This window comes from Carassius carassius, chromosome 8, assembly GCF_963082965.1.
Source record: "Carassius carassius chromosome 8, fCarCar2.1, whole genome shotgun sequence".
In the NCBI taxonomy this organism is placed as follows: domain Eukaryota; kingdom Metazoa; phylum Chordata; class Actinopteri; order Cypriniformes; family Cyprinidae; genus Carassius; species Carassius carassius.
In genome coordinates, this window is record NC_081762.1 from 1,770,135 (window position 1) to 1,795,547 (window position 25,413).

The 25,413-nt window shown below is 38.5% G+C and overlaps 2 protein-coding genes and 1 long non-coding RNA gene across 6 annotated transcripts in view; 2 read left to right on the forward strand and 1 right to left on the reverse strand.

The window, feature by feature from the left end:
• LOC132144953 (uncharacterized) overlaps nt 1–25,413 on the forward strand; it is a 51,323-nt gene that overhangs the window by 9,449 nt on the left and 16,461 nt on the right. The gene's annotated exons all lie outside the window — the stretch shown is intronic.
• On the forward strand, nt 388–3,552 carry LOC132144959 (uncharacterized). The gene is made up of 3 exons (XR_009434423.1): nt 388–472; nt 1,642–1,719; nt 3,521–3,552. It is a non-coding gene; the product is annotated as an uncharacterized LOC132144959 (long non-coding RNA).
• Nucleotides 12,472–19,218, reverse strand: LOC132144597 (uncharacterized). 3 transcript variants are annotated; one of them, XM_059555161.1, is made up of 3 exons: nt 19,171–19,218; nt 14,381–14,414; nt 12,472–13,770 (listed from the first exon to the last, which is right to left on the reverse strand). In XM_059555161.1, exon 3 carries the CDS (start codon nt 13,737–13,739, stop codon nt 12,645–12,647), a length of 1,095 nt encoding a protein of 364 aa, XP_059411144.1. In that variant the 5' UTR covers nt 13,740–13,770; nt 14,381–14,414; nt 19,171–19,218; the 3' UTR covers nt 12,472–12,644. The 3 variants fall into 3 exon arrangements, with proteins under 3 accessions (XP_059411144.1, XP_059411143.1, XP_059411142.1); XM_059555160.1 differs by lacking the exon at nt 19,171–19,218 and having other exon boundaries at nt 14,381–14,783; XM_059555159.1 differs by lacking the exons at nt 14,381–14,414; nt 19,171–19,218 and adding an exon at nt 14,165–14,254.

The window sequence follows — 25,413 nt, forward strand, 5'->3', positions numbered from 1 at the left end:
ACCATGATAATGCAATTAATGCTAAATCTTGATGGTTTATAATATGTTATAATGAATTGCGTTAAAATTGCAATACGTTATGTAATTTTTAAAGAAAATACTGAACAGAAAAAAATTATCTGACACAACAAATCCAGGTCAGATCTGTCACACTGAAATGAATACAGTGAGAGAAACTACCCAGATATTTTAGGACATGCTGAAAAACCAACGTCTTCCGAAAAACGGTACATATAGTGAAAGAGAAAAAAATCATTTCGCAACAGTATAACATTATAGAGATGTGAAAGTACATTGTTCCTTCTATACTCATATTGTGCTCAGGGGGATAAAAATGGAGCATATAAATAGAGCAGTGCTTCAGTCAGAGAGAATCACTCTTCAGATGCTCTTCATCAACTCAGGGTTGGTAAGATTATTCAGACTTCAATTAGTCTAGTCTCACTGATTACAGTCCTGATTATACACGCAGGTGATTATATATCTCTCTGAATTTTTTTTTTGCATGATGTTAATTAGCTCAAAATATTAATTTTTTAATTAAAAAATGCTTGACATTACGCCTTGTCATGTGCTTGTCCTTCAGGAAAGTAAATCAGTCATTCACTTGCCCGAGGAAAAATAGTTACTTTGGTGGTGTAAATGTAATTAATTGTGATGCAATATTCTTATCACTGTTTTTTTTTTTTTTTTTTTTTTTACATATTTAACATTATTAAATCAGCATATTTATCTGTCTATTTACTCAAAGTCAACCTATTTACTCAAAAAAAAATGTTTTATTGCTTGATGGATGTCTCATCTTTCAAGTAAAATTCTTGCATTTGATCAAAAAAAAAAAAAAAAAAAAAAAAAAAAAAAATATATATATATATATATATATATATATATATATATATATATATATATACAATAAAAACTAAATGGCAATCAAATCATTTAATACTTTGAGATTAACTGAACTAATATATATGTATATATATGTGTATAGTATATTGTTAATACAAAAATGTTGTGGAAAATTCACTGATATGTTTAAAAATGAAAATATTTTGCCAATAGTTGGCAGAAAGTCACTTACTGAGTGATTCATATTTCAAATGATAAATTCAAAATGATGGATAATTCAGTTTCATATAGTTATGCTGTGATCTTCAGAACTATTTTCATTGGTGAAATATGACAAAAACAGTCAGTACTGTCAAAATGTAATTTACAGTAATTTAATTTACTGCTTGTTAAAATATACAACTATACAATAGACTATAATACTATAAACTGTACAATAAACTATGAACTAGAATAAATGTAACATTTGCATAATTCATCAGGTAGGATTTGTGTTTACAGTTCTTTTATGTTGCTTAACTATATCATTTGTTTTAAGCAACTTCTATTGACAAAACTAAAGGCTTAAAAAACATACAAAACAGTGTTTTATGTAATTCAAAAACTGCCAGTAATTCTCAGGTTTAGGTGTAGGATGATAGAAAATACAGTTTGTACAGTACAAAACGCCTATGGAGAGACCCCGTAAACCACAAATGCAAGAATATGTGTGTGTGTGTGTGTGATGTGCTAGTACTAACAGTAGTAATAATTTTTATTTTATGACCTTTATGTTTTTTATCCCCCTGACAGGGTTTGAAAGACCACACACACAGACTGTAAGCAGCAGTGTTTCAGATCACAGTATTTGACTTCATCCTTCAGTACAGCGTGAGTCATAAGTCATTATTTATTAATTCATAATTGTTGGGCCATGGTTTGTTTAGGCATATTTTATTATTATTATTATTATTATTTAATCTTGGCATGATGGATGAATTAAATGAAACTGAAAACCTGTCATGATTCCCTTCTCAACCCTTTTAATCATTAGCTTTTTGAAATATAATTTTTGATCAAATTTCTTTTGTATAATAAACTAGTTTACATTGGCAAAAGTCAAATACACGATTTTAAAAACCAGACACTGCCATTTTTCTCTGGTTCGGAGTGACTGCAGCGGTCACATGGTACAAGCTGTTACGCTCAAGGTGTGTTCACTTCACCTCATAATTCATGAAATTTCAAGATTTCAGCTTGTAAAAAGCATTCATGTCCTCCTACAGCTCATTATTACAGTTTGTAGGCTGGGAGATCGCTCTTGAGCTGTCTCGAGACACTGTGGAGCTACTGCTATGGAGATCTATATAATACATAGACAATTCTGACGCAGTTGGTGTGAGCATCGCCTTTTATACTGCCTCGCAAGCTCATCAGTATTTGCATACGATGCATGCTTCACGTCAGTTGGCCAGTCAAATGGATTGCCATGAGCCAATAAGACTCCAGGAAAGATTCGAAGGGAAGGTACAAAGTGGTAGCACCGCAGTGTCTCGTTCCTGATTTTAAGGGACCGAGCTTAAGATAGTAACCGGAGAAGTCTCTAAGCGTTACGGCTTGAAACACATAAATGTAGATATGCATTTATTTGGTAATATTAATGTTTTTGCCAATGTAAACAAATTTTTTAATACAAAAATAATGTGAAAAAATATGACAGACATGCAGTACGGAGTTGAAAGTGTTCAAGGATGTGAAAAGCTCGGAATATAAAATCACGTGTTGTGATCTCAAGATTATGGGAAGTACACCTTGACTTAAATGCAGCATTAGAATCCTAGCCTACATCTGTAATAACGAGCTCGACGAGGAAGAAATAACCTTTTACAAGCCAAACATCCATTCGGTTTAGTGGCATTTATTTAGGGCCTCCAATATGGCCGACTTTTGTATTGATGATGCATCGTGAAAACATTTAATAACTGATAAAAAATTATTGAGCGTGCCAACTAATTAACCTTTGTCTAATTTGGACAAAAAATGGGCCAATATTTTTTTGATGTATAATGTAATTTATTATAACTGTCACTGTGAGTGGACAGGAAACATTAACAAAGCTCTTTACATCATAAGATAAAGCTACAGAAAGAATGCTACAGACAGTGAGTTTGATCAAGGTGGACGCTAAACTCTGCAGGAAATGTATGTTTGTATGTTTTACAGTGAAAATATTGGATTACATTTGTGCTCAAAAGTTTACATACCCCTGAAGAATCTTAAAAAATGTCGACGATTTTTAACAAAATAAGAGGGACTGTATTTATATGGTCCTGAACATGATATTTCACATAAGACATGTTTATAATACGTTTATACCATTGAACAGTTGAACCTTTTGTGCAAAGATGAATCTCAAAATAATAGTCACTGCTGGAAATGAGTCAAATATGCACAAAAAAAAGTCAAACAACTTATTCAGAGCAGTACTAAATACTCTATGAAATATCGTGCAATTTTTTTCAATCCCTCTTATTTTGCAAATAAATATCCAAATTTTTGCAGATTCTGCACATGTATGTAAACCTTTGAGCACAACTGTACATCATCACATACTTTTATCACAGAACTGTATATAGTTAAGTTATGCATTACTGTTAGAGTACTCTTTGAAAATGTTCAATGTCCAATACAGGTGAAGTGAATCAACCAGACGAGATGTCTCAGCAGTAAGTAGTTCTTGTTCAAAGCTTTGACTTTATCTTACCTTTTAAGTCAACTGATTATTATCATTATGAGTACATAATTTACAAGGCTTCACGGTTAACTACATTAGTTCAAATATCCTATTAACTTTATTAATACTTTTTAAAAACTAAGTGATAAATAATTGCAATTTTATTTAACAGTCCATTGATGTATAGCAATTCACTTTCAGACATGAACAGAGAAAGTTTATATCGACAGACACTTCTAATTTTAACTGAGGTAGCAAGATTATTATACTGATATTAGCAAAATAACATATTCAGCAGCTCATAGACCACAATGCAACGTGACTGTGGCATCTCAGCGAATCTGGCTTAATTTACCTCAGTAAATGCTAATTATAAATTGCATAATGGTTAATAGAATTGGTGCCCAAATTTCCAGTGTTGTCTACTTCTCCCTAATAGTTTTGATATTTCAGGAAATTTGAAGACCTCAGTGATGAACTGCAACAAAGCATTGAGAAACTCAATTCAGCATACAACAGAAATTATACAACCCTCAGAGATCAAATAAAGAAACTGGAAGACATCATCAAAGAACTTGAATCCATGCACAAGAACACTACGAAGGGCAGTTTGGTAGGAGCATCAATAGGGGCATTAGGAGGAATTACATTGTTGGGTATAGCTTTGGCCCCATTTACGTTTGGTGCTTCTATAGCTGTTACTGGTGTAGCTGGTGTTACTGCAATGGGTGTTGGAGTAACTGGAGGAATAATAGGTGCAGCGTCTAACATCACTAACATGTGGAGGCAGAAAGACCTGCGTCAGACTATTGAGAAGATCATCAATGATTTCCAAAGCACAATCGAACCCATGATTGCGCATCTCAATACAATTTCTCAAACCATAGAAAACCTTCAGAAAGTGGAGAGCATGTATTCTCTTCAAAATAAGGCATGGCTGACAACTGTTAAAGCTGTGAAGACCGCTGAAAAAATTAGTAAACTTTTATACGTGCTTCGAACTACTAAAATTGGGAAAGTGTTCGCAAGAGCTGCCAAAGCAATTCAAGTGGTTGGGAAACTATCTGCGTCGATCTCAACTATATTTTTTTTCCTTGATATTTACACAATTTACTGTAATTCAGCAGAGCTCTCTGAAATGAGTTCAGGAAAAGAGAAAAAAGCAGAAGAAATCAAATCAGAAACTTGGAAATTTATTTGTGAAATGAGAAAAATAGCTGCTAGATTTCAGGAGACTCTGGACGAAATTACATGTGCTAGAGATTCTATTAACAAAGCATTACAAATCAGTCAAAATAATTTTTGAAATGACTGAACTGCTCTGTTTAGTGTTGTCACTTTAAAATGAAATCTTGACAACTGAAGGGGTAGATATACATGCAAACTCTCATATTACAGTTTATTTGAAGAAAATGTTAAAAAAAATAAGGTAAAGCATACATGTTTACTCAATAATTTTGCAATATATGTGATTATGTAGTCTGCATGACCTTGGATAAACTCTATTTGCAAATAGTCTTTGTAAATGAACCACTTGCACTGGAGTTTAGATCTTTTTATTCTATGGGCATCCATTTAATTTGCTCTTTTTGTGAAGAATGTTACTGTTTTACAATGTAAAGACCAAAATAGATATTGCAAAATAAATGGACATCTGATCTCTCCGACATGTTCACCAAATTGTGTGATCTTTTATAGAAAGGTAGGAGTTTATTTAACAGAGGTGGAAGGTTGCACACAAGCACCAGCAATATCAATTTTTGCAAAACAGTGGGCCAATCAAAAGTTTTATAAGTGTTTCATTTAAGAAAATTCTTTGTCATCCATGCATTTATTTCATCAGTGCAGGCTGATATGTTATCTGTAGGGAAAGGAGCGGTGCATTTTAAACTAATGTATAGCTGTGTGTCATGATGGATAATGTGACCTAATGGAAGCACGAGATGATGAAAAGAAAAGGCCCAAGAACAGATCCCTGAGGAACACCATGCAAGACAACAGCAGCAGTAGACTTAGGCTTATGAACGAAAATAAAGTACTGACGGTCTGACAAGCTCAGTCTCTTCGAACATCTTTCTGACACAACCACAAACCAAATCACCAAGCAAATAGCTTACTTGACCACTTTTAAATGCCTTTATTTAGATTTGTTGACGTTAAATGCATTAGTCATTTTCAAATATATCACATCCATTTGTTAGTCTCGTTGTTATGAGAAAAAGATGAGCTCAAAAAAGGCATTGAGAATGAATACAACTGCAACAGCGGAATACAACCAATCTGCAGAAAGGGGCATTTCATTCCCATCCACTTGTTGAAATAGATAAATCAAAAAAAAAAAAGTGAGAAAAAAAAAAAAAATCAAAGCTGTTTATTCATTTTTCTATCACTGAACGACAAACCTAGGGAGGTGAAATCATGATGGGTACTCACATCACCAATGACTATGATATTTGGATCACGTGTCACTGAAGGTGTGGTTATGAGTACATTACATTAGAAAGATTGGTGGGAACTCTAACCAGTAGAACCTCTTTCTGTGTCATCAAGCCATGGAAGGCACAAGTGTAATAAAATAGGTTTCATTGACCAAAAATAGACAAGAGTAATCAACAACTACTAAATGAATACCATAAATGAAATAAGAATAAAGTGCATAAGATTCAGAACTTGTTGATCTGTTAATGTCCCTTCCCTTTCGGGACAAGAACTGTATTTTAGGAAGGTACATTTATCCATTTCTGATGAGTAGGGCATTGCATTCTGGTGCTTCTCCATTTCCCTGTTGTGATTGGCTGTTTCCATCAGATCGGGGGACATGTTGTGGCACACTCTTCTTTCCTCCTGTGGAACTTATTTGCATAGTCAAAACACAAAGTTAGGAAAGTGTCTCTAATATTTTACCAGTGCATTTCTAACTTTCCAAACCACAACCAGAATAAATTTGGCAATATTACGAACAAATTAAGTCCAAACATGATGGAAAAAATTTTAACATGCATGCATTCATTAGTCCATTAACAGCTGAGTTTGTGTAAGATGTTGCACTACACATTGCTTTCACTGAGAAAACGTGTGTGTTGTAGTTTGCATTAGTTGGAGAACATAGTTCTCAATAAATGGATTTGGAATGGACTCTGTATTCTCTCTTTGTTTCACTCACTGCTGCTGCATCCAGACGTCCTAAGGAATTTTTAGGAGGTCACAGAACAAAACCTGAGGAATCAAATTAAGCTCAAAAGGTAAATGTTGATAAATAATTACAATTAATTACAATTATTTATATGAGCTGCAAGTAGTAACTGTAGCAGAATTATATTGCCATCAACTAATCCATTCATCCAGTGCACTATTAGCATAATTTCATAAAAACTCTATGAAAGGATATTTTCATGGCCACAGAAAATACTTTCATACAATATTCATGCATTAGAGAATGTAGCAAAATTGGAATCCTAAAATGACTTTAATTTGTAAGGCAGAATCAGAAACTAATGTAATTTGTGCACAAGAGTTTTATTAACAAAAAATTACGCAAACTAGTCTAACAAATGAACAAACAAACATTCAATCACTCATACAGGGGAAAGGGCAAATTAGATTTAATGGTTGATACCATCAGGAAAACCAGAAAATTAAGCTATGAAAGAGTCAGTTAACCACTTGAGTAAAACCAACAGACAATTCAACAGACAATATACAAGAACAGCAATAATATACTGTACACAATGTATGTTCATTCAAAGACAGGTTCATGACAGGTTTTGTCATGAACTTCTTAGAGCAGATTCCCTTTTTATGGGCATTATGTGTTTGTTCTTGAGAGACTTGAGTTAAGAGTTGCTTTGCTGCATTCCTAGGAGCCATAAACCTAGTGCTATCAGATAGTGTGCCTTTAGTTACTATGGAACCAGAGGCCCGTTCTGCCTTTTTTTGAGGTGATAGTCTCAATTCAGGGAAAAGGTCCAAAGATTTGGTTAGATGAGGGGGCGTAAGATATTATTTGTTAAATATAACAAATAGTTGTGTGTCTGATTAGTTATAATGCTCCACACTGTGTTGGTGGGCGAAGGGCAGAAACTACATTTTGACCAATAGGAAGGCCTGTCCTTCCCGGGCTTTGTACCGAAGGTCTTCTTCTTGCCCTCAAGAGGTGTCTGTTTGGTGTCCTGGCATCTTTATCTGATGGTGTTAGACAGTTTGCTCTTGTTAGTCCACCAAAATGTAGCAAACCTTTGTCCACTATTGTGGTCAGAGATGGGTCCCATCATAAACTGGGATCTGTCCTGTCGTTTTTCTCATTTTCTCGTTTTTCAACTTTAAAATGGATACAATATAATAGAATTGAAGGCTGTGAAGAAAAGCCAGACCTGGAAAAATATTTCCTTTTCTTAATACCAGTCAAGTATTGTGATTGAACATTATCGTTTTGTATAATGAACAGGTTTGAACTTATATTATAATATTAGTTGTAGAAATGTACATATAGTTTTATTTTTAACAGCAAAGACATCTAAAGCTCTGTTAATTCTCAATAAGAACTTCTGTGGTTGTCTGATAGAAACAAAGTCTGTCTGGTTGCTGGTGAAGCTGATAATGCTGATGTATGGTCTTTACTCCTCCTCTGCTGATATTGAGAGATGAATGTTAGCATAAAAACAATGTACTAAAAACAGATGGCAATGTTGTGAAATTGATCCCTTTTCACACAAATCTGTGAAAACAACTAAAACTCTGTATTATGCATGACAGGTTGGTGGTCAGCGATATCACTTTGTCAAGAAATACCCAGAAAAAAACTTAACATGCATGAACCAATCTGCATGATGCCAGTGTTTTCACACATTCACGTTTTTGTTGTTTATTTGGAGAAGGTAAAGGAATCTTTTTCAAAACCTGCACTTTGTAACCCATTTTCAAATGCTTGCATTTTCAGGTCCCCAAAACAGTGTGGTCATGTAAATGAACAGCCAAAACACATAACAGTTCTGTTTAAACAGCCCCTTAATGTCTTCTTAGTCTTCATTTGATTTCCTCTAAGCCATTAGCTGGAAGTCAGTTTGTCACAGTGTCTGGGTTGTGTTCCCTGGGTTTCCACTAGGTGTCCTCAGTTCCCACGGTGTTTATCATATTATCACTTCCTGTCTCCTTATTTGGTCACCTTCCTCCTTGTTTAGTTAATTGATTGTTCCCCACCTGTCTCCTGTTTCCCCATTATCCTTTTGTGTATTTATACCTGGTCTGTCTGAGTCTTAGAGGAGGGAGTGGTCGAGAGGAGATTCAGCACCACTCTCAGCCATGGCCTCCCTTCGACCCGGGGCTCGTGTGGGATGGATCAGAGCCACTGTCTCACCATGGCGGACGGAGAGGGGAGAGGAAGCGCACGTCCGCCACGGTGGCGCCACTGCCCATGATTGCCGCGAGTCCAGTGCCACGGTGCAAAATGGCTGCCAGCTCAGCGCCAACGCCCAAGAAGGCCTCTGACTCATTCTTGGATTATTTCGCTACGCTGTCAAAGATCCTAGAGATTCCCAAGACGGTTCACGTCATGGCTGCTGAGCCAGCGCCTCAGCACAAGATGGCCGCCAGCCCAGAGCCACAGCACAAGATGGCCGCCAGCCCAGCGCCACAGCACAAGATGGCCGCCAGCCCAGCGCCACAGCACAAGATGGCCGCCAGCTTGGAGCCACAGCACAAGATGGCCGACTCAACGCCTGAGTCTCCAGACAAGGTGTCACCGACTCGCCATCATAGAGGGCGGAGGAGGAGGAGACAGGCATCTACCGTTCCTCAAAGCCCGGAGGACATTCCCGAGGCGGTGTCCGATGCTGTTCTGGATGCCGAGGCAGTGCCCGATGCCGAGGCGGTGCCCGATGCGGTGCCCGATGCCGAGGCGGTGCCCGATGCGGTGCCCGATGCTGTTCCGGAGGCCGAGGCGGTGCCCGATGCTGTTCCGGAGGCCGAGGCAGTGCCCGATGCTGTTCCGGAGGCCGAGGCGGTGCCCGATGCTGTTCCGGAGGCCGAGGCGGTCCCCGATGCTGTTCCGGAGGCCGATGCGGTCCCCGATGCTGTTCCGGAGGCCGAGGCGGTGCCCAATGCCGAGGCGGTGCCCGATGCTGTTCCCGAGGCCGAGGCGGTGCCCGATGCCGTTCCGGAGGCCGAGGTGGTGCCCGATGCCGAGGCGGTGCCCGATGCCGTTCCGGAGGCCGAGGTGGTGTCCGATGCCGAGGCGGTGCCCGATGCCGTTCCGGAGGCCGAAGTGGTGTCCGATGCCAAGGCAGTGTCCGTTGCCGTTCTGGAGGCCGAGGCGGTGCCCGATGCTGTTCCGGAGGCCGAGGCGGTGCCCGATGCTGTTCCCAAGGCCGAGGCGGTGCCCGATGCCGTTCCGGAGGCCGAGGCGGTGCCCGATGCCAAGGCGGTGCCCGATGCCGTTCCGGAGGCCGAGGCGGTGCCCGAGGCCGCTCCCGATGCGGTGCCCGAGGCCGTTACCGAGGCGGTGCCTGAAGCCGAGGCGTCTCACGTCTCCACAGGCAGTCTTAAGTCAAGTCAGGTCCCCATTGACTTTCCAGAGTTGAGTCAGTTCCCGGTTGACCCTCCAGAGTCGAGTCAGGTGTTCATGGACCTTCCTGAGTCAGGGTTAGTCACCGTCGACCATCTAGAGTCAGGGCTAGTTCCAGTTGACCCTCCAGAGTCGCTAGTTCCAGTTGACCCTCCAGAGTCGAGTCAGGTTCTAGTTGACCCTCCAGAGTCGAGTCAGGTTCCAGTTGACCCTCCAGAGTCGAGTCAGGTTCCAGTTGACCCTCCAGAGTCGAGTCAGGTTCCAGTTGACCCTCCAGAGTCGAGTCAGGTTCCAGTTGACCCTCCAGAGTCGAGTCGTGTTCCTGTTGACCCTCCAGAGTCGAGTCGTGTTCCTGTTGACCCTCCAGAGTCGAGTCGTGTTCCTGTTGACCCTCCAGAGTCGAGTCGTGTTCCAGTTGACCCTCCAGAGTCGAGTCGTGTTCCAGTTGACCCTCCAGAGTCGAGTCGTGTTCCAGTTGACCCTCCAGAGTCGAGTCGTGTTCCAGTTGACCCTCCAGAGTCGAGTCGTGTTCCAGTTGACCCTCCAGAGTCGAGTCAGGTTCCAGTTGACCCTCCAGAGTCGAGTCAGGTTCCAGTTGACCCTCCAGAGTCGAGTCAGGTTCCAGTTGACCCTCCAGAGTCGAGTCAGGTTCCAGTTGACCCTCCAGAGTCAGGGCTAGTCACCGATGACCCTCCAGAGTCAGGGCCAGTCACCGATGACCCTCCAGAGTCAGGGCCAATCACCGATGACCGTCCAGAGTCAGGGCCAGTCACCGATGACCTTCCAGAGCCAGGACTAGGTACCATGGACTTTCCAGAGACAAGGCTAGTCATCGTGGACCTTTCAGAGTCAGGTCAAGTCACTGGGTGGCCTTCTGCTCCGCCCTGTTGGACTCCGGCATCGACCACAGGGGTGTGGTGGTCATCTGCTCCGCCCTGGGGGGCTTCCGCTCTGACCACACGGACGTGGTGGTCTTCTGCTCCGCCCTGGGGGGCGCTTGCCCTGACTACACGGTTGTGGTGGTCTTCCGCTCTGCCCTGGGGGGCTTCCGCTCTGACCACGCGGACGTGGTGGTCCTCTGCTCCGCCCTGGGGGGCTTCCGCTCTGACCACAAGGACGTGGTGGTCCTCTGCTCCGCCCTGGGGGGCTTCCGCTCTGACCACGCGGACGTGGTGGCCCTCTGCTCCGCCCTGGGGGGCTTCCGGTCTGACCACACGGACGTGGTGGTCTTCTGCTCCGCCCTGGGGGGCTTCCGCTCTGACCACACGGACGTGGTGGTCTTCTGCTCCGCCCTGGGGGGCGCTTGCCCTGACTACACGGTTGTGGTGGTCTTCCGCTCCGCCCTGGAGGACTCTGGCCTTGACCACACGGACATGGTGGTCTTCTGCTCCGCCCTGGGGGGCGCTTGCCCTGACTACACGGTTGTGGTGGTCTTCCGCTCCGCCCTGGAGGACTCTGGCCTTGACCACAAGGGTGTGGTGGTCTTCTGCTCCGCCCTGGGGGGCTTCATGTTGTTTTTTCCTTTTGTTTTTGTGTTAATGGCTGTCCCAGTTCCTTTCTGTTAGTCTGGCCCTCCTAATACTTTAACAATATTGCTGTTTTAGTCCTAGGGCCGACTGACTAATAGGATATTTAGGATAGTTTCATGTTTGTTCAACTTCAAAGTTGTTACTTAAATTATTTACTGCCATAATGCAAGTCATGATCAAATGTGATCATTACAAATATTCAGAATATCCACGGTATAATTTAACAGTGTTCCTGCTGTCAAATAATTGCTAGTGTTACATATTCTCCCAGTCTAGGGTTGGGAGAGGGCTAACAGGGTAAAATTAACCAAAAAGAGAAACAAATAGAAAACATCCCTTGAGTCCTCTGCCCCAGAAATGCGACAACCACTTGTTGTGGAAAATAAAAAGTGTTTATTTGTTTTAATAACACAACATAAGAAAAATACAAGTAATTAATCCTCAGGAAAGGGTCTTAGCCAAAACAACAAAGATAAAGGTTACTAACTGCCAGAAGGAGAACTAAATCACCTAAACAGAAGAAATAAACAACTTAATCTTCCCTCTACTATCTTGATTCCCAAAAACAATAGTGAACACATTTAAAAGAAAACATGGCACCCTCTCCTTAGAGCTAACAATGAGGCTAGAAAAATTAGAAGGATTAACAAGAGGCAACATGCCTTTTAATACAGACAAATTTTAAATGGAAGAAAATAATCACAATAATTGATCGACCAAAATGGATCTTAATAGCAGGTTTAAACAGGGCCTTATTTAAAGTCCATTTCAAGGCTGTTTACATAAATGTATAAAGTATATTTTTTCATTCTGTTTTTTATTTATTTTATTTTTTGATAATTATACAGTATATTGGATCCACAAGTAAAGAAAAATAATGACAGTTCACTTCACAGTGCAGACTGAATTACATTACACTATAGTAACATGTATAACAGAACAACAGCAACAAAATATAACCAAGATTAAGTGGTTTATTTGTGAAGAGCTACTCTTAAGGCTGACAGAATAAAAAATACAAAATAAAAAAAACATTCAAACCAATGCTCAATATAAGAAGATCATTATAGTTGCCTCTGTGCTTTTGTCTAACCAGGACCGAAGTGCCATTTTCCAACTCTGTATTAAACTCTCTGATAGCAGTGTCTTTAGCGTCTTTAATTTCTTTCAGAGTCGTCTCAAAATGACCAGCTGTTTCTTTCATCTGATTAATGAATTTCAAAGCATCTGATTTGGTTTTTTTAGCAATTTTTTTGTCTGCCGAATGATTCATTTCATAGATCTCCACTGAATTTTTAACAATGCAGTAAACATCAGCAGCAACAAACAGAGCTGAGATTACACCACTGAGCGCTGCTGCTGAACGGACAGCTTTTGCCGTTTTTGCAGACACACTGACAACTCTGACGTTCTCTGAAGACAAACGCATGGATTTGGCAACCTTTGATGTCATATGGATGTTTCTGACAGTCTCTGAAGATGAACTAATTTTTTTGACAGACTTGAAGGCTGTTTTAGCCTGTTTAGACAATAATACAGCATTGTTAAAGTATTTAGCCACTTCACTCTTCTGGGACATTTCAGCTTTAGGAAGTCTTGAAATGGCTGCAATGCCTCTCACTTTATCTCTTCCTCCCTGCATCATCCTTGCTGGTATATAATCATTCATATCCTGCTGCACCAGCTGTTGTATGTCTTCTGTGCTGTTGATTATTTTATTTAGAATCTCAAGCATTGCGTTTATTGTGTCCTGGAAATCACTGGTGATCTTCTCAAGAGTCTCTCGCAGGCGTTTCTGCTCGCTGTTATTAATGCTGTTGCATATTACACCTGTTGCTCCTCCAGCTACTCCAAGAACACCACCAACAGCAGTAAGACCTAAAGAAACACCTAATGTGACCGGGGCCAAAGCCAGACCCACTATAGATGTGATTCCTCCAGCTGCTCCCATTGTTGCTCCTGTCAAACTGCCCACTGTAGTGTTCTTGTGCATGGACTCCAGTTCATTAGTGATGGTGGTGAGCTTCTCTATTTGACCAGTGAGTGACTGATGCTTTGTGTCAAAATCTAAGTTCAATTTGTTTATCATTGGTTTGAAGTCATCAAAAATGTAAAGCTTCCTGGAATATTAGAGAGTATTTTAAATTATTTGCATTTTATAAATTGCCAGTGTTATCAGTCAACAGGTGACATGCATGTCCTTACAGCCAATTCATTATACTTGGATTCCCATGTACAGTAGCAACAATTTTTTTTATGTTATCCTCCAGAAATCAAATCAATCATGCTTGTTATCATTACTGGAATATCATTGATAAACTATGTTGTTTTCTCTGTTCTCATGTATTTGAGTGAATCTGTCACTGTCTAACATCTGCTTACATGTACGTGCATGTCCCCACTGATCAAGTACCCACTATTAGTAAAGTACACTGTGTGATACTTGTCAAAATACAAACATAAATGACATAATACACATTTATAAAGCTTAAGTTTAAAGCAAGTAATGCTTACCGTTTACATGTCTCTTCTAGTTGATCCCCAAGAGTGTCAAACCCTGATTTATAGTGGTCCATCACTGCAGGCAGATATATTTCTGATCGAGTCTCTGATCAAAGTGAATTAACTAATTTAAGTAAACTAAGTTACTTAACTCATCCATGAGCAAGCAGTATGAATATTGCTCTTAGAAGTATTTACAATGTGATTAAGAAAAACAAACTGGCTTACCTTAGGTTTAGGCTAAGCGTATCCACTGAATTCACTTTGTTTTCCAGTTGACATGATTATGAAAAGGGAGAAAGGCAAGGTGGGTGTTAAATAGTGTCATAAAATGCAGTTGTTAGAAAATAGTTTACAGCAGTTAAGCAATATTACTTACTATCATGCAGGTTACCTATAAATACCCCAGTGTTAAAGGAACACCGATCAGCGTTTGTATGGGGACTGCTAGCTGAGTGTTAGAAACATGCTCCAAACCACTGATTCAAAAGAAAAGATTTACTAAGGATTCAAAGCTTCATGGAGCAGTGTTTTGAAAGAGCCCATCACTAATTCAAAGTGTAAATTTGGTTAACTCGGGTCATGATTTTTTTTTCACAAAAGCGGCATTGTCAATTATTGGTTAAGCATATACCTTGAGTCTGTCCAGTTATTGAGCAAGCTTGAAACGTTTTTTGTACTTTGTGTGCACATGCTGTGAAGGCTGGGTGAATGAAGGACTGGAAACAATAGCGAGTTTAACAATTTAATAAAAGTAAATAAACAAACAGGAGTACAAAGACGATGCTGGGAAGACGACAATCCAAGATGGCGGTGAGGTGATGAGGAATCCGGGTGATGACGGTGAGAAGGCAGCAGGAGAGGATGGCACAGGAACTGCCGGGAATAGAGCCAAAGGTAAGTCTTTGTTGCTGAGTGAAAGTGCGGAGAGTGGATGAGGTTCCGGGGAAAACACGGACATCCAAACGCATACAACAATGAAGCCAACAGACAGAGGAAGCGACATTAAACAACGTTCTCACAAACACAAGACGTGAGACAAGCCAATATATAGTGAGTGTGTAATGAGTGACAGCTGCTGCTGATGACAATTAACGGAGACGCCCACAAACTAATCATTGCCGACGCGAAACACACAGACTTCACCACAAAGTGCAAAACCCAGAGATCACGGTTTACCAACCGTGACACATGCATTCTGTACTCGACTATTAAAATAGTAAATAAATATCTGAGTATTTAATTGCCTCTTTGTGTTAAAATTTCTTGCACATATATTTTATTAAATCCAACAAAACATGCATAATTTTCTAAGACATCTCTTTTGGCTAGAGTTCGACATCAACCCAATTTTAATTTTCAACCAAAATCCAGTGTTGATGCTTTAGTCTATATCCTGTCCTGCTAGGTAGTTATTGAGTGCAAGAGTCAGTCAAGCTACTCTCAAATAAGAAAACTCATAAACAAATTAGGAATCCAATCTCAAGGATCAGTATTGGGGCTGATGATCAGGATTGGTGTACTATAGAAGCTGAGAAGTCTTTACAATAACACTATGATTAAAAATGTTTCACCCTGACTACATGATGTTAAAAGTAACGTTGAAGCAGTGTTACTGTTATTTAGGTTCTTAAATGATTAATTGACACCTAATGATAACGAGCAGAATCACTGGAGGAAAGAGAAACACAAGAAATATGACTTCAGTTGAAGTTTTCAGATTCATAGAGGCTTAATTAAAAACAGATCACAAAACAATTAAAATTTGTTTCTAAAATCTAAATAAAACATTTTTTATTTACTATTACTAAATTAACAGTAATACATTTACAGAAACTGCATGTACATATTATTAATATACCCCAACCTTTTAGCTGTCCTGATTGAAGCGTTGCTTCCTATTGAATAATGCAATAAAACTGGAGAAACTATTGAGACAACAGCTCGACCCGAGAAGTGAGTGTAGACTCAAACTGCACGTGCTGAAATGAAAACTCTGTGACTTCCTGATCACAGTTTTCAAGCATCTGCATTACCATCTCATTTGCATCCTTTGCAGTGATGGCCGGAAGCAGTTCAGTGTGCACATTAAAAACACACACAGCACAAGGATAAGAATAAATTCCACCTATCATGCACAGAACTTCATCATACCCACACAGGAAATAGACTCTATGCATGGTCACTTCTGCGTTTTGTCTCAGTTGTACTGTTGCTTCTGGTGAAGCGCTGGAAGCAATTATTGCCATTCATCATTTGAATGAGCGCTGGAAGCATGGCATTTTTCCCTGGATTACAGTGGATGACATCAACCGAATTGTAAGGTTGGCATCTGTCACTCCTTCTAGTAAAAAGGAGAAAGGTTTTAAATTGTATATTTCGAGTTACATCAACAACTTTGAGGGTAAGTATTCTCAAGCTAACAAGCTAGCTAGCTTTGTTACTGAATGTTCATACTTTGAGTCAGAGTTTTGTTTTCTATCTATTTATTCTTTTCAGATCTTCTGTTTTTATATTTTCACTAGCAGACATGTCATGCCCATTCAAAGTGAGGGGGCACGTGCTATAAAAAATAATATTTTTTACAATCACACCGGTGTGATTAGATCTTCAAGTGTGGCACAGCCAAATCTGCGCTCACTGGCTGCCGCTGGGCAAAAGAAAAATGCATTTGTACAGCGCAGCATTACAACCAATCACACACGATAATGTTGAGCTTGTGAATGCAATTGCGACGGTAAGATGTGTCATTGCTGCATTTTGTTTACTTGCTCACTGACTGAATTATCTGGCTAATAAAACATAATAAAACATAATCCTATATCAGTTATACATCAGTTATACAGCTCTACAACCCAGACTCCCTCAAAAACAAGAGTGTTCACTAGTATTGTTAAAGCCAGGCTCACACTACAGGAGTTTTAGCCCGATTTAGACCTGATTTTCCACCTCCCGAGAATTGGAGCAAAAACCTTGTCGTGCAACTCAATCGGGCCCAATGTTTGGCGTGGAATATTTATGAAATGTGATTGGTTGTTGGACATGTCGGTCAAACGGCCTCATGGGCTTGCCTTGGCCAATGAAAGCTGCCATGATTTCCAGATCTTATGTAACTTTATTATTTTGAGTTTGATTAACTTAGACCATTTAAATAGCTATGAAACTTTTAGACTTAGATTTATTTCCTGAATTCAAACAGACTGAGTGAAATAAACCTATAATTGACTAAACAACAATTAAAAAATACAAGAAAAAAAATACATATTTATTGGTTTTAAAACATAAAACCATTGGTTTAAATTGTCTCTCAGTCTAGTTCTGTAGGCTACACAATCATGGGGAAGACTGCTGACTATTCTACTTTACGATTTTACTATATTGATATTTTTATCCTTAAATATAATATATATTTTTTTATTATGACAAATTCAGAATGGCCTGGTGTGACGAGTGGGGCGGGGCCGAGGGACATGGGAGCGAGGCCGGCGGAGTGATTGGAGATGAGCTACACCTGTTCGACCCGCCGGTCTCGAGGCCCACGGAGGAGATGGAAGGATATAAAACTGGAGCGACGACAGTGAAGGACGAGAGAGGACCAGGCCTGGGCTTTTAGTTGTGTTTTGATTTTTATTTGAGCGCACCAGTCGTCCGTGAGGGGCTGGTGCACTGTTTTGTGTTTATTTTGTAATTAAAGTTTCACGTTGATTGTACGCCGTTTCCCGCCTCCTTCTTCCGAAGATTACAAAGGATTATTTCATTACACCTGGTATCACCAGAATCCTGATTCTGGACGACTAACACTGCTGCTGTCTGCCAAGAGCAGGTCATCACTGTTGAATCCATATTTCAGGTTTGTGCAATATAATTTTAAATGTGTTTACATTTTTTATTGACGCTTATTATTTTTTGATCCATGACTGCACTGTTTGTTATAAAAAAAAATTGCATTCGTTTTCCAGTTTTGTGTGTTATTATTTTACACGTGTTTTAAAATAATTGATTTATGCTTATTATTTTTCGATCTGTGACTGCAATACATTTGGCGGGATTCTGATCCCATACTAAACTAAATAAAATAAACTGATAATCTGAGAAATGTTGAAGGTGTCTGATTAAATTTTGTTTTGACAGTATGTTTAATTTTTACAGTGAAGACTATGTAGTGCTATTCTACATTTGATTATTCGGTTTCTGTACCTGGAGACCTACTTGAAAAGAATTTAGGCATAATAAATAAATAGAATGAATATATTATATATTGTAATACAATTTCAAACCCCAGATACAGCCCTTCTACAGACGAATTACTCAGTGAGTATAAAAGAAGGTGCATTACACAGTGAGGAACATAAATAGTGCAAACAGAATCTGGAGGTAGAAATGTGCTAAAATAACAGAGGGAATCATAAGAACATTGTGAGTGAGGAGTGCAGACAGGTTATTGAATGGCAAAGAACCCACGATTTCATGGATTAGCCAAATATGACATCAAGTACCACTTCATTCGAGAGCAAATTGCAAGTGGAGTCATAGACTTGAAATACTGCAAGACTGAAGACATAATTGCTGACATATTCACCAAAGGACTGAGTGAAGAAAAGTTCACGAAGCTGAGACAGTTGGCTGGAGTGAAACCAGTTAATTAATTATTTTGTTTGCGAGTGAGAAGGAGTATTGAAAAAACAAAAAAAAAACAAAAAAAAAAAGTCTTATCAGAATAATTGTTTTTAGCTTAAACTTTTTAAGTTGACAAGCTAGCTCATGAATTCTTCTTATAAGTTGTTTTGAATTCTTGTTCTTTTACTGAAGAAGAGATTTTACTGCGTGTTTCAACATGCAGTAAAGTATGACGCACTTTTTGTTCTGTGCGGTTAACAAAGAAATCACCGCTCTGAGTCTTTATTAAAACCAACAGGGACTGCTTTATTTATAAATACCCCCCATTTGTTTTGTTTTAATTACTTAAAGCATTTTAAAACCATTGAGGGGCATCATTGCTCACTGATAAATGCACTTACCTTGATCAAAATGTTACTGTAGGTTACCACAAGTTCCCTGTATGTGGTAGTATGTGGTAGAGTTTCCCACCACATCAATTCCTGCATCCGCAACTAGAAAAAGATATATATAAAATATTTCCTATGATTAAGCACTTTTTTTCATTTAAATAATCTAGTTATGTTCTGGAGTGAAATGAGGCACAGTAAAACTCAGACAATGCTTTCACTTCTAAAAGCAAAAGTAAAAGTTGCCAAAAAACAATCGAGCACATCCATATGCGGAAGTCTCGTCTGAATGGAACAATGCTTTACATTTCTGGGCTCTAACTTCTAGTCACATTCACATATTTTCTGAGCCGATTATATAACGTGAAACCTATTAAAATTATTTTTAAAAAGGTAGTAAGGTCTTATTTATATATATATAATAGCAGCACTTTTTGAGGGCTATAACCTACCATTTGTATTAGAATAGTTTAACTACAAATATTAAACTATAGTAACACTGCACGCGGTAAAAGGCTAGAAATAAAAAGGTGTGAAAATAATTAATATCTAGCACATGAGCATAGAGAGAGTTGTGAGTGCACAGGACACAGTTTAAGTGAGAGGAGACACATTTTAAGTGCTTGCACTCTTTCCGGACGAGAGCAGCGTGTATCTGAGCAAGCACAACTAGTTTTGTGATAGAGCAAAGGAAATCTGCGTGCGAACAGAGAGATTCGCGCTCGTGCATGATTTTAATGTGCTTTCGCGTTACAATAATACACTCTCTCTGCTGACCGCTTACACATACTGTATCACACTACAAACAGAGTATGTGTGAACCTGTATAATGTATAACAAATCTATTTCAACACCTGAGGCACTGCTACAATTAATGAGCTCTATGAACAATGCATGGCAAAAAAGAAAAAAAAAAAGTCCCTGGACTCTGCATTTATTTATTTATATATATTTTTTGCCATAAGTCTATTTTGTTACACCTTTACTATAGTGATTATTTTGATTTATGTCTGTTCTAGAGACATTACAGCTTTTTGAAAAAAGCTCTAATTGGTTTTCTTTTGGAAATATATTTCAAAATAACCCTGAATGCATTAATGACTGTAATTATATCTTTGTGTCAAAATGTGATTAAAATCAAAATCGTAAAATTGATCAAAGAAATCGCGATAGAATTTTTTTTTTTCCATATCGCACAGCCCTAGTTCATTCAATAAATACAGTTAACAATCTAGTTTCTGAGTGCCAAGTTATTAACTCAACAATAGTCAGTAATTTTTTTCCAGTGGGCCGCGCAAACATATGTGTTTGGTTGTGTGGGCCGCGAGTTGAAAAATGTTGGGAACCACTGATGTACACCACTGAAGCCGTTATTCACATGTGTCGTACCTTATGTGTCGATGGAGGGCAGAGCTACAGTAGATGTGCACTTAGTAATAGACACTCCGAATAATCTTGTTTTCCATTTGCATTAAGATTATTTTTATTACCACACTGGCATATAATTTTACTTAAGTAAAATGCACGTAATTTAGACCCCCCCCCCCCCCCCAGGAAACAAGAGCAGGTATCTTATATCATTTTCTTATATAGAAAATCAATCTTTATTATTATTATTTTTTTATATTTATATTTGGGGGATACAAACATTTTTCCAGCGTGCATCAATTAAGTGTTTAAAAAGTGTGAGGAGACCAAAAGAAACTCTGGGTTTATCGAAGAAAACCTGCTCCTGACCAGGTTAGGTTCATAGAGTAAGTTACTTTGGTAACTGACTCTGAGTGTAAGTTAGCTCTCTTTCAGAAACGGGCTTGACTTACCCTGCTTTCTCAGGTTTGACAAACCTCCCATTCTGAAACAGAAAACCTAGAGCAGTGGTTCCCAACCTTTTTCAACTCACGGCCCACACAACCAAACACATATGTTTGCACGGCCCACTGCAAAAAAATTAACTGACCCCCGCTATTGTTAGGTTAATAACTTAGTACTCAGAAGCTAGATTGTCTTTATTGAATGAACTGGCAAGGAACAGAAAATATCTCGGGCAGGCACCACTTGGCACAACTGCTGTTGATCTGTATCATATGGAGCAGTGGCGGTTTATTCTTAATCCAATCAGTGAGCTCGAATAGTGGAAGCATAGTTACAGTTTAATATTTATTTTCTGTTATTTAATTATATATATGAAATGTTATTATTTTATGACTTAGACATTTTTACATATATGAACAACATTATTTCTTTTAATAGTAATTGGCGGCCCACCTGCAATACCATCGCGACCCACTAGGGGGCCGCGGCCCACAGATTGAAAACCACTGACCTAGAGTTTCCCTCATTTCAGGGTTAACATACTTTTCTTAACATACTTTTTTTAACATAGTTTTCACTTAACCTCCTTTGTGAAATGGGCCCCTGGTGTTTTCATTTATTGTCTATAATCAGGTCATCATTACATTTTAGTTATTTTAGTTATCTGCGTTTCTTTTGCTCAAGACGTTTAACAATCACCAAACATTAAAGTGGATTCAACAGTTTTAAACTGATGATGTAGTTTCTTCAATATTTTGCATATGAACTGAATCCAAGCTTCAATTGTATTAATACTCATTTTAAAATGTATTATAGGATAATTAATAAACTAGAATGCTTTACACAAGTTTAATTTTAATTTATTTAATATATCTATATAGCACCGTTCAAAACAATGTTACAAAGTGCTTTACAATAAAAAGGTTTAATTGAAATCATTACAACAAATACCATCATAAGTAAGAAAAAGCTGTGTGATAAAAAGGTTGTTGATTTCAAGTGAGACTTCAATCTCAAAGTCATTGGTGCAAAAGAGAAACCATTGACTAGAAGAACTCTACTTAACACTGAAAATCAAGAATGGTTACAATTTACAAACGAAATGATACTGACCACAGTTACTGACCAAGTAAAACAGCAGCAGTAAAGAAAACCTGATAAGACAGAAGAGCTGCTTTCAGTGACAGACCCACGCTACACATCACAAACACATTTATACAGGGATAAACATTATACTATCACTTTCATTTTGTCTCAATATTTCATATGGATCTTACATGAAAAATAATAAATAAATAAATCTTAATCCAAGCTAAACTTAAATGTTAGCAACCCTGCAATAAATCGACCAATTCATAAATGTTGACTTATTTCCACATCATTATTGCACATCAGTATTGCTGATTTACTTTCAGCAGACATGAATTTACTAACTATAATAACATAACTAAACAGGCTGGAGTTATACATGTTAAACCAATTAAACCAACTGGTAACTTTTTACCAATTAAAATGAAAGCTTAAGAGCATTTTGATTTCAAACACTGGTGACACAGCCACTTCTGTCCATGTCATTTTGAAGTAACACCACAGACTTTATATTACAAGTTACTGGAGGCTCTGTGGTGTTAGCAGAAAAGACAGTAACAACGCAGACAAATCAGCCTAAATCCAGACTTTTCTGTTATCATGATGTTTTCAAGATCAGGGGACATGTTGGACATTTTAATAAGTATGAATTTATAAAATATATATATATATATATATATATGTAAAAATATGAAAGTTATCAACATAACACCACAGACACTAATAAAGTGTGACACATGAAATTGTCAGACATTTAGCTAACTTTAAGAAAACTAATAAGAAAGAATGTCCTCCCCATGTACCCCTCAGAACAAGCACCTGCAGTGACCTTTACACACAAGAAGTACACTCTTAGAAAAAAGGGTTCATTGGGGTTCTATATAGAACCATAGGGTTCTTTACTCAACTCCAAAGAACCTTTTATGCTAAAATGGTTCTATAATGACAAGAAAGAACCCTTTTGGCACAAAGGTTCTTTAGACTATTATTCATTCATATATCACATTATTCTGCAACATTTTGTATTTATAATTAAATTATTGTTTGTAGTAACTTAATATCACATTTTAATCATGCTGATTTTTGGAGAAAAACTGAAATGGCACTCTTTGTGTGATATTGATTAACTACATAAAATGATATAAATATATACATTTTCTAACCCCCATATCTTGAATTATGTGATCATTCACATGCATTCATAAATGCATTTGAATACACCGAATAATGCAGTGAAAGAACGCACTCAAAATGGACACAAGCCACGCGCACTAGTATGACTTCATCATGTAACTTTACATTAGCCTAGATGCATGCACTTTTTAGGCACGATTTGTTTAGTTTTTGAATATACTTGATACTGTTAAAAGGCACATCATTAAAACAAAAAATACGATTTGACATATCACACCTAAACACGCGTGGAAAACGTAATTAGAACTAGCTACTAAATTAGTTAAAAATGCCTATCCATATACAGCTATGATTCGCGAACCCCAAACTGACTCATGATTCGCGATCCCGCTCCGAACTCCCGAACTGACTCAAATGATTCACGCTCCAAACTCTCGAACTGATTCAAATGATTCGCGAACCCGCTACGAACTCCCGAAGGGATTCAAATGATTCGCGATCCCGCTCCGAACTCCCGAACTGACTCAAATGATTCACGCTCCGAACTCTCGAACTGATTCAAATGATTCGCGATCCCCAAACTGACTCAAATGATTCGCGAACCCGCTACGAACTCCCGAACGGATTCAAATGATTCGCGATCCCGCTCCGAACTCCCGAACTGATTCAAATGATTTGCGATTCCCAAACTGACTCAAATGATTCTCGAACCCAATCCGAACTCCCAAACTGACTCAAATGATTCGCGATCCCGCTCCGAACTCCCAAACTGACTCAAATGATTCGCGATCCCCAAACTGACTCAAATGATTCGCGATCCCGCTCCGAACTCCCAAATTGACTCAAATGATTCGCGATCCCCAAACTGACTCAAATGATTCGCGATCCCGCTCCGAACTCCCAAATTGACTCAAATGATTCGCGATCCCCAAACTGACTCAAATAATTCGCGAACCCGCTCCGAACTCCCAAATTGACTCAAATGACTGCAATCCCCAAACTGACTCAAATGATTCGCGATCCCGCTCCGAACTTCTGAACTGACTCAAATGATTTGCGATCCCCAAACTGACTCAAATGATTCGCGATCCCGCTCCGAGCTCCCGAACAGACTCAAATGATTCGTGAACCTGCTTTCTACGTCGAAACATCCACGAACATAACCAGGTGAGCAGATCACTCTCTCACTATTTGATTGCTCTAGTCTTTATCCACTCATCATCATCATCCACCAATCAGAACACACGAGCACTCTTTGACTACAGCTGCTGTGCTTCAAAAGCTCTTGCAGCAGCTCCCCAGCCGGCACATGACCGACCTTCAAGGTTGAATGAAATAAGGTCAGTTGTGGTTTCAACGTTGAAACAACGTTGATTCAACGTTTAAAGCCGAATGGTTGAAAAACTTCCAGCACATGACCAACTTTCAACGTTGAAATATGATTGAAATAAGGTCAGTTGTTTTAACGAAACAACGTTAAAAATGTTTAATGCTAAATGGTTGAAAAAGGTTAACAAACTTTTAAATTATTTATATTAAATTATTTGAGATTATTATTATTTTAATAGCATTTTAAAATATTTTAGTCATGATACCTATTCTAAAATCTAAAGGTATATGTTAAATATTATCATCATTAACAACAATAAAACTAAATACATTTTGCTGCTTTATCACACTGAAACAACTCCTATTGGTAATTTTATTTTATTACTTTGATCATGATCATGTTAATCTGGCTGTCAGTCAGGAAACTGGACAATTAATTTGTTCGCGCCTTTCTACATTTAAAAATATGACCGTTATTGTCGTCTTTCTGTCAAGTCAAGTCAAGTCACCTTTATTTATATAGCGCTTTAAACAAAATACATTGCGTCAAATAAATGACACTTCTCATCCAGTTTGGAAGTTCTCCAATATAACAGTATACGTACACATTCTATTTTAAAATGAAAAATGTGTATACTCTATTCTAAATGTACCATGATTAGGCCTTTTGTGTTTTTCAAGGCACATACACAAAAAAAAAGAATAATTAAACAATTGAAAATTATAAGTAAAAAAAGTGCAAATGAATGACCTCTGCTGTCATCTACTGGTTAAAGTGATGATTTGGTTTCTTTTGTTCACCACAAGGTATATTTCGGTTTAAAGCGGATCATTTTAGAGCTTTAAAGAGCTGGAAATAATTGTGTGAAATGCTTGAAAGTCAATGAAAAC

Excerpts from the sequence above, each read along its gene's own strand:
- LOC132144597 (XM_059555159.1), bottom strand. The coding sequence starts at position 14,226 with ATGGACCACTATAAATCAGGGTTTGACACTCTTGGGGATCAACTAGAA. Across the intron at positions 13,771-14,164 it reads CTAGAAGAGACATGTAAACG|GAAGCTTTACATTTTTGATG; the intron begins GTAAGCATTACT and ends CTAATATTCCAG.